The 10,641-nt window shown below is 32.4% G+C and overlaps 1 protein-coding gene across 2 annotated transcripts; it reads right to left on the bottom strand.

Moving 5' to 3' along the window:
• Positions 1-267: 267 nt before the first annotated feature.
• On the bottom strand, positions 268-10,401 carry LOC110790341 (peroxidase 51). Of its 2 annotated transcripts, none has more exons than XM_021995125.2 (4): positions 9,891-10,401; positions 8,677-8,877; positions 8,440-8,605; positions 268-881 (listed from the first exon to the last, which is right to left on the bottom strand). In XM_021995125.2, exons 1-4 carry the CDS (start codon positions 10,107-10,109, stop codon positions 475-477), a joined length of 993 nt encoding a protein of 330 aa, XP_021850817.1. In that variant the 5' UTR covers positions 10,110-10,401; the 3' UTR covers positions 268-474. The 2 variants fall into 2 exon arrangements, with proteins under 2 accessions (XP_021850817.1, XP_056696891.1); XM_056840913.1 differs by lacking the exon at positions 268-881 and adding an exon at positions 6,958-7,255 and having other exon boundaries at positions 9,891-10,289.
• Positions 10,402-10,641: the final 240 nt, after the last annotated feature.

The following is a 10,641-nucleotide window of genomic DNA, read 5'->3' as shown; positions in this document are numbered from 1 at the left end:
AACCAAAATGTAGCAAAATCCTATGGTTGGAATTTCTATGAGCGACAACTTTGTGATGGTTGTTCCCAGAAAATATGTACCACATCTCTCCTCTCTCTTTCCTCTCCATTTGTGTGTGTATTCATATACTTATCTCACACCCCTTTGCTCTACATTAAGTCAGACAAAGGAAACTCTAAGCTTCCCAAAGAAGTCTCAGCCTAAATTATCATTGGGCCACAATAATAAGTGGAGTTTCGAGCTTCCACTTAATAATACAATCACAAGTTATTAACACTTTTGCACATAAGTGGATCGGACCACAACAATATTCTTACATTTTCAAGTTCATATTATTGCAGGTCATTACAGATTCACAATTTAAGAATATACAAAGACAAAAATAAACAATCAAACTTATTATTACTTCCTTTATTCCCAATAGAAAATCAAAAGAATACTAGTACTAGTACTAAATACTAAAGAGAAGGCATTTTAGTTGAATACATCACATTGAACTCGAATATTCCCATTCTTTGAATTCTTGACCCCAACCCGGCCCAATTTTATCATGGACTGAGCAAAAGCCTGTTTAAAGCTTGACGAACTTTGGGCCCAACCTGTAACAAGGCCCTTTGTTCTTGGATCCGTATAAAGGACCTGATCCGAAGTAAAAAGGCCCTTACCATTAATCAAATTCCTGTAATAAGCGTTGTCGAAAATCCTGGGAGATTGGACATCCATGTTAACAGCAATTCTGGGGTCCACATTTTTAGGACACATGGTTTGCAATTGGGTTGCAAACTGTGCATTTAGGGTCGGGTCAATTGGGTTCTTCGGTGTGAACCCGTATATCCGTTTTGAGAACTTACTGCAATGAGAAAACCCAACTGTGTGTGCCCCTGTACACAATGAAAAGAATTAGGTGCTTCACCATAATTTTAACATTTTTCTGAAGAAAATAAGTTTCGTTAATTTATATGTAGTATTTAAAAACTCAAACCAGAGTGACATGTGTACACATCTACATCACTCCATTTTAATCCTTTTATTTTTTGATTGACTAATTAAAATGTTATTCAACATTAATAACTGTGTTAAAATTGTGGAAACTCAAAAGACACCCTTGTATATGAAACATAATAATAATTCAAAAGACACCCATAATTAAATTATCGGATTTTTCATGAAATACCCCTGAGGTTTGTCTTAATGCACCAAATACCCCTAAACTTTCCAGAATGCACCAAATACCCCTGAGGTTTAGTATAAATACACAAAATGCCCATAAGGTTAACGGACGTTAAGTCCCCGTTAGCGTATGTTTACATTTTTGCCCTTAATAAACCGTTTTCTTTATTTATCCTAACATTAACCATTAATTATATTAATTAACCCGTAATTACCCCTTAATTAAATTAATTAACCCTTAATTAAATGAAAGAACCAATTACCCAAAAAAATTTGGATTCTTCATTCCCACCTTATACCTTTGGTCTGTCTCCTCAAGTCCACCACCACCATGTCAACCCCCTAATTCCTCTCTCCATTATCAACACCAACCATAGCATCCTCGCAACCACCTCCATCCACACAGGACCAATTAATTAGAGGAGATAGAACGCAACCATGCTGCCACCACCAAACCCCACCACCGACATGCTGCCACCATCAAACCCCACTCCCCCCTTCCTCACCGGCGGCGTTTCCCTCCCCTCCCCCACCTTACCCACTGCTCCCCACTACTGTCGCCACCACCAAACCCGCGTTTCCCTCCCCTCCCCCACCTTACCCACTGCTCCCCACTACTGTCGCCACCACCAAACCCGCGTTTCCCTCCCCCTCACTTCCCCCACCTTCCTCATTCCCCACTGCCGCCGCCACCAAACCCCACTTCGCCTTCCTCGTTGGCGTCGTTGCCCTCCCCCGCACATCCCCCTCCGTTACGGTCAAGGCAACTAGCAGCAATGGTTGATTGAAATCCCCCATTGCTGATTTGGGAATCAATTTTTTGGGGATCTGGATTTTGAGAGAGGAAAATCGATCTGTTTCGCCGGTGGCGGTGGCGGTGTGGGGTGGTGGTGAGGAAGAGAAGGGGTTAGCATGGCGGTGTGTGGTGGTGGTGAGGAAGAGAAGGGCTGCCATGGTGCTTCCAACTCAGGAAAATGGCTGCCATTTTTAACAGGGAAGAAGGAAGGGGAGAGAAAGAAAAATGAATGAAAAATAAAAGAAATTAAAAGGAAAAGAGAAAAATAAAAATTAAATTAAATTAAAGTTAAGTTAACGGATAAGTTAACGGAGTTAACGAAAAATAGTCAATTTGGGCATTTTGTGTATTTATACTAAACCTCAGGGGTATTTGGTGCATTCTGGAAAGTTTAGGGGTATTTGGTGCATTAAGACAAACCTCAGGGGCATTTCATGAAAAATCCGTTAAATTATTGAAATAAATAATCACAAATCAATAAACATTAGTATTTATAACTTAATAATATTTTTAATTCTTAACTTCAAAAATAATAAGAGTGCAAGAAAACTAAAAAGTTTTTCAAATAAACAATCAACCTCCCATCTTCCATGCCCCCTTATAATAATTTTTTTTTTTTTTCGAGTTGAAATAGCTACCCATCTTTTGTAGGTGGGTATAATAAATTTAATTACCAATCATTTTTCATTATGTCACACAATCAACATACATTTCCAGAGGTAATATGATTTTATTTTATGTATTTTCCACCTTTTCTGTGACTACGTTTTATTTTTCCTATTTATTTTTATTTTAATTTATAATCATTTTTCTTTGCTATTTTAGAAGAAATTATATTCTATATCACATTACCACTACCACTAATTGTTACTCCTAAATTTTTATATGGGTTAATTTTATAATAACCTTAAAGTAGAAAAAGTTAATAAACATAAAGTTTTTCTATTTATTTATATCTTACACAAAATATTAGTGAATGTACCATTAAAAAAAATTAAATTATAATACCTAAAATTTGTATGTCATCATGTCGAGCGATATATATATATATATACTAATTCTAGTGACGGACTTTAAGCCAAAACAACAATATACTCATATGAAGTAATATGTAATGACATATAAGTTTATACAAAAAATATCATACCTTGTGGTAATTTTGACCATATTTTCTACAAAATGTATTGCATGAGTCATAACTTACACTCATTAAGTTATAACGTACAAAAGTGTTTATCTAAACTCAAAAATATATTGCAAATTGTACTAAAATAGTAATACTCCGTATAATAATTAGGAATGACAATTTGATACCTATAATAAAGAAAACAATAAATTATGTATCTTGTGTTAATTTAAATCATATAATTTAACACGCATAGTTTACCTGGATTCTAATTTAAACATAAAATATAGTCTAAATATAACAATGATGAAATTATATGTAATTTCACATACAACCTGATTATTAACCTAAACTCAAATTATATTTTAGTACAACATAATTTCTAAAATTATATTTCGTATCAACTTTTCTAATCAGTCTTTAATTTTAAATAAAATCCCTAACATAACTTCAAATTAACAAAACAAACAAAAATTGTTTCAATTTTAACACTAAAATTTTAGAGAAATAAGTTAAACTTAACTTATTTTTCTTGAACATAATTTCTCTTCCATTTTCTCCAAAAAAAAGTGAAAATAAATTAAAATTAACGAGGTTTATATTTGTAGTATAATTCATGCTTAATTGACCATTCTGAATAAATTATCTTTTATACAAATTCAAAATTTTATTATGTCTATTTTTAATTTGTACTTCATATTTTCTCAATCACATGTAACAAAATATTAGTTCATTAAAAATATTTCTTATTTATAATATTATTTACGAGTAACAATACTCCTTAAAAAAATTCATTTCATTTGTGTGTTACACGGGTCATATGCTAGTGTAAGTTTTATAAACTATCCGCAAACCACATGGATATTTTTGAAATAAAAAACCCACAAAACCCCATAGCGGAGTACAACACTCATCGGACCATTGCTACTTCATTCTTCAAATGCATTACGTAACTAGTATCCATACACTACAAAAAAAAACCCAACGATTTCTACAAGAAGTAGAAACTTATTATTGTTGTTTTCTTAACAAACTTCTTTTTCCACTCGCCTGCCATTTTGTGGGACTTTTTGGAGGATGTGATTATTTTGGGAAGTATGACGAGTTAATATGAATAGATTGTTTTAATTTTAACCCTAACAATTTAGAGAAGTCAGTTAACTTTTATGTTTCTTAAACTTAACATATTTTCTTTAAACATAATTTCTTTTATATTTTACCCAAAAAAATGAAAATAAATTAAAATTAACAAGGTTTAAATTTGTAGTTTATGTACGTAGTATAATTCAGGCTTAATTGACTATTTTGAACTAATTGTGTTTTATACAAATTGAATATTTTATTATGTCATTATTTTTAATTTGTACTTCATATTTTTTCAATGACACGTAACAAAACGTTAGTTAATTAAAAATACTTTTTATTTATAATATTTTTTACGAATAATTTATAACACTCCGTAAACAAATTTAATTTCATATGTGTCTTACACGGGTCATATGGTAGTGTAAGTTCTGTAAACTACCCACAAAACCACATGACGATTTTTCAAATAAACTACACACAAAAGTCCAAAGCAGAATACAAGACTCATCGGACCGCAAACTATATTTCCGAATGCATTATATGATGCAAAGAAATATGTAGCTAGTATCAATAACAATCAAGGACCCTAAGATTTCTACAAACCATAATAACTTTTATTGTCAAATTTCTCAACAAGCTTGTTTTCCACTCGTCTGCCATTTTTCTGATATTTTTTGAGGATGAAATTATTTTTGGAAGTATTAAGAATTAATAGGAATAAGTTGGTCAAGATTTAATAAAAAAATAATGGGAAAATGTGTTTATTATTTGGTATGGTTTTAATCGGAAAAAAGAGGAGATTTTAGGAGATAGGTTTGGGGACCTTGGGATTTCTGTTACTTTGGTTTTAATGGAGATGAAAAGTGTGTTAGGAGGGCTACAATTTACAAAAATATAATATATTTTTTTACAGTGAAAAATATAGAGGATAATTTAGGAATTTTACACTTGTTGACTGAGATTTATTTCACTCGGTGATTGGGATTAGATGATTGCGCGGAGTTTGGTGTTTAGGATGATTTCCCCAAAATGATGTAAGTATTCAAATACTTTGGATTACATATACCATCTATACTACGTACTTTTTCGGTTCTTTTTTAAATTACACAATTATTTAGGCACGTTTGTCAATGCACGATTTCAAACATGAATATCTTCAATTATAGATAATAAAAAAATATATACTCCGTTTATTGATATTTAAAAAATATTTATTGAAACGAATCTAATAAGTTCCAACACGACTATGTGTTTTTTTAGGTATAAATCACAAAAAGAAGTCAAATGAGCTTGTGTGAATAGTGTCTAAAATTCAATTGTAACCCCCGATTTCAGGTTTAGATAATGAAGTCTTCATCACTAAGGTATAACGTGTTATATGTTATCATTGCAAAAACAATTACTAATAAATGTAGTAAAAGACGAATTGATTAATAATGTTTTCAAATAAGAATCATATAAATGTTGCTAATGCAGTAACCCGGGCGTAGCCTGAGCCTAAACACTAGTTTAACATAAATGTCCAACTAAAACAAGTTCCGATAAGTATAAATCAAGCGAACATGAATGATTTTGTTTGACTAATCATTCAGGTAGAGGGAGTTCACCGGTCATTTCTCTATAATTTTTCTTACGAGGAAATAAGTAAAGAAAATCTATTTTTCCATGATATTTAACCATAACTTTCTTTTTTCATGAAAAATAATTTTCTTTGAAAATGTTAAAGGAAAATTATTTTGCGTTAAAATAAATGGAGCTTAAATAAACTTCTTTCCGCCGCTCTCCATCCTCTCCCCTCTCTCATCTTCTAGGGTTATTTTTTTGGCCGTTGTAGGCCGGAAATAGTTTAATTTCTTCGAAAATTAGACTATTTTCGACCCTTTTCCTTCATTTAATTCAGTTATTGTCTTCTAAATTCAATAAATTTTCACCATGTGGGCGGAGTTCGTCTTTGTTTGTTAGTCGATCTCCCTATGGTGGAGTTAGTATTAGTATGTTTGGTTTGTCGTTTAGTGGATTTATGTAGAATTGGTTCGTTGGTAAAGTTTTATGCAGGATCGTAACAAATATCAATTTTTCGAGTACATTCAGATGAATTAAGTGGAAATCATCCTCGCGACTACAACAAATCGTTAGACCCTCTCTCTGAAAAGGCTGCATGTTCCAGCGTTATATCCGGGAGACGTTCTACAGTGCAAGATTCATTCAACGACCGTAATTTTGATGAAGGAAACCTTTATTTAATTCAATTTGTCATGTATTTGTTAAATCTATATTTCTCTTGTAAATGTCGTATGACTCTTTATTAATGAATTAATTTTCCTTTCAAAATAAAAATAAAACATAGAGCTTAAATAAAATTTGTGCTAATTTGAAAGAAAATCTCCAAAACACTCTATCAAACTGTTTCATTCCATTGGTAGTTTGGTATCCCAACTTATCTAAGGTGCACCCTGGTGTAACATTCACCATTCCACTTTTTTTCGTTACACGGACATATCATGTGATTAGAAAATGTGAAATAGACCATTAAACAACATAAAAATCTATACATAGTCTATAAAAAGAAAGACCATAGATTATTAGGTGACATGTGTCATCGTCATCTCTCATCCATTAATTTGTTCTTTTTTACATTTTTTCCTTTTGTTATTTGTCATACGGAGTATTTTACGATTTCAACACCTTTTCCACTTCATCTTCCTCACCAATTCACCATTTAATTCATATTTTTTTTCAACTTTTAATTTTCAGCTCTATATAAATCATATATTCCCACTAAAATCACAAGCACTCGACAAAATTAGCACTTTAAAAAATTGTTTATCAACCACTATATAATTGTTCGTTCATTAAACGAGTTCAGAAGCTAGTACCTTTAAATATGAACTTCTTTTTTTGGTGTTAACACCCGCTTCACCTTTAGGGCTAATCCACTTAACCTTTTTTTATTGGTGCACTCATTAACGATTTCTAATTATGTAAAAAAAAAAATCACGGGCAAAAAGATCACGAGCAGTCGGTGCTTAATTTACTTTTGACGGTCCAAATAATGCTGCCGATGGACAAGAAAGGGCCTACAAATAGTCCAAATTATTGGGCCATCAAAATCCAGCCAAATAGCCAATCAGGTAATGCATCTACTTCAATAATTTACTTTTCTGAAGTAAAGCTTCAAATTTTCAAATAATAGAATACCCTTGTAATTTTAGGCCACCAATATAATTCGACAAATCAATAATTTACAATGTGTCTACTTCATTAATTTTGTAATCCCTTCATTTCTTTTGATTTGCTTCATTTAATTATTTTTTATGGGACTTTTTTGGATCAAATGAAGCAAGTAAAATGAAAACAATACTAATAAATTGTACGATAAAACTTATTTAACCTTGATAGCGGCATCTTATCTATCTAATAATTATCTAGATCCTAGATTATGTGGTAGATATCATGCCATCACTTTTCATAATTTTCATTGGCTCCGTTATTAAGTTTACATTTATTTTAACTGAAAATACCTTTTGAAAATTGGTTATTTTCCACATTATTCTTTGATTGTTTTTGTAAAGAATGGAAAACATGTTCTCAAAAGTAGAAAATAACTCTATAAATGTGGAAAATAACTCTACTTTTAAAAAGAAGGAATGTCATATTTTCTTCTTTTATTCCCTTAAATTTATTTTTCTCTCCTCCTATCCATCTCTCATTTCCACTCCTATTTTCTTTTTTCTTTATAACTTTTCTTGTAGGAAACAAACAAGATAAAACTACTTTCCCATGATGTTTTCGATGGAAAATCATTTTCCTATGAAATGATATATGTTGAAACAAACGGACCCTAAATTAAAGTAGCAACAAAAGATGCAATTCACTAAAACAATTCTTATAAGGTTTAATTGCAAGCTAATGCAACTAACTAGACCTAATCAAAGGGCAAGACGAGTTCCAGCCGGGCCACGACCAAAGAGTTCGGCCAGTAAGGTCGGGTCTAAATTTAAATTGCCCAAAACCCATCCCCCCAAAAAAAGTGGGTCGGCCCGGGTCTGAACATGGCCTAAAATTTCTGCCAACCCCACTATTTTTCTAGTCGGATCGGACAAACGGGTAGGCTCATGATGTTCAGATCTACAACTAACATCTTTTCATTAGTGATTAGAGTCATTGCTACAATAATTTACTACCCCCTCCGTCCCAATTTCAATTGAAGTTAACAAAAGCCGTAGAAAAACAAGTATAGTAATACACTAATACTAAGTACCTGAGAGAGCAACCATTTCAGCTTGAGTGAGACCATTTGAAGCAAACAAAGAATTAAGCCGATTCAATTCATCTGTTGGTTGAGGCAACCTTCCATTAACACTCGATGCTTTTGATACTAACCCATCAAATCTTCCCAATTCCACTTCCCAAAACGGTCCACCAGACTACAATTTTTTTAATCATTAATATAAACACATTAAAACTAAATTCACAATAATTAATTAGTGACACAAACCAGATTAACAACATCGCGAGTAGCAAGGGCAAGAATATCAGCACAAGAGACGTTATTAGTACATCCCGGAACAGCATCAACCGCGGCCTTTGCCTTAATCACGGTGTCAAACCCGTCCCCGGCTAGTGACAGATTATCCGGATGGTCCTTTTCCGCGGTGTTGGTACCCGTGGATTGGATAATAATCGAAGCATCACATCCCTAATTGAAATCACAAGTAACCATTTTAACATTGATTAGTACCACTTCATTAATTAGTTTCACAATTAACACCCAAAACAAAAAGAAAAAAAAAATACTTAACACATATTCTTATTTACAAGTGGTGTACAATAAATATACATCAGAGTAAAATTTAACTCAAAATACTTAAAAGTTACACCTTATGCACGCAAAACCTTTTGAATACGAAGTACTTAATTTCACAACCGAAGCATCACATCCCTAATTGAAATAAAACAACCATTTTTACATTGATTAGTACCACTTGCTTAATTAGTTTCACAATTAACAACCCAAAACGAAAAAGGAAAAAAAAAAGAAAAAAAAAGTAGTACTTAATTTCACAACCGAAGCATCACATCCCTAATTGAAATCGCAAAACAACCATTTTTTCATTGATTAGTACACCACTTGCTTAATTAGTTCCACAATTAACAACCCAAAAACGGAAAAACAAAAATAAAAAAATAGTACTCAATTTCACAATTAATTTCAAAGATGTTAGCGGTAGACCTTGTCATCATGAGTTTGGCCCGTTGGTCTAACTCGGTCCGAAAATAGGGGGGGTTTGGACATGATTTTTAGAAACATTTTAGGGGCCAACCCGACCCGGTTTAACTATTTTTTTGATGGGTTTTGGTAATTTAAAATTGGAATTTTAGTTATACAATTAACCTGACCCGAAAACCCCCCATTTTTAGTCCTAAATAGAAAGTTCTGGGCAGAAAATTTTGGCCCGACCCGACCTTACAGGGCAGAAACTTTTTGGTCGTGGCCCGATCCCACCCCGGACTTCCCTTTGATCAGGTCTAGTTAGCTGCATTAGCTTGCAGTTAAACCTTCAAAGAATTGTTTTAATCGAATAATAAATAAAGCATCACATCCCTAATTGAAATGACAACCATTTTTCCATTTATTAGTACTACTTGCTTAATTAGTTTCACAATTAACAACCCAAAACCGAAAAAATTAAAAAATAAAATAGTACTTACACTGACAAAGCAGTCATGGAAGAACAAACGGAGAGTTGCCGGAATAGTAACGAAGGTTTGCTGGATTTTCTTCTGGACAGCTTGTCTAACGATTTTCTCAACGTTTGGACATGTTTTGGCGTAATAAGTTGTACTGAGAGAAGTTGCTGTGTAAGGGAATGATAAACAGAGTATAATTAACAGGGCAGAAATTGAAACATTGTTAAATTGATTACCCATTAGAATTGATTTGTTTTGTTTTATGTAGTGTGAATGTGTGATACAATATGTAAGAGATAAAGAGAATATATATATGGGGAATTATTAAAGTTTTACAGCAAATGAGTTTAGGAAGGGATTAGTGTAGTAAAACACTAACACTAAGTATGATTAGATGGGGGTAATGGGGTATCATTGCCAGTTGGAGTAGAATCTTAGTTTAAAACTTTAATGTCTGGCGGCATGTTCTAATTGGAATTATGACTGTTTTGAATGTGACGATCAGAAAACGCCAACCTTGGATTTGTTATTGTTCATGCATGGATTGATTTTTTTAGAATGTAACTTGCTTTGAATAGTTGTAGATTTTTTTTTTAATTTCCGAGCTTATCAACGTATAACTTTGATCGATCAACATGTGAAAGAACTATGGAGTAAAGTTCTGTTTTGTTGGATTTATTTTGACTTATTTTAAACATTAATAAGTTCATAATTTCACATAAGTTCAGAAAAATAAGTTTTTTTATACATCTTCACATAGAAATAAATTTAT

The sequence above is a fragment of the Spinacia oleracea genome, chromosome 3, assembly GCF_020520425.1.
Source record: "Spinacia oleracea cultivar Varoflay chromosome 3, BTI_SOV_V1, whole genome shotgun sequence".
In the NCBI taxonomy this organism is placed as follows: Eukaryota; Viridiplantae; Streptophyta; class Magnoliopsida; order Caryophyllales; family Amaranthaceae; genus Spinacia; species Spinacia oleracea.
Note: the sequence above shows the minus strand (reverse complement) of the source record. Positions and strands in the feature narration are given on the sequence as shown.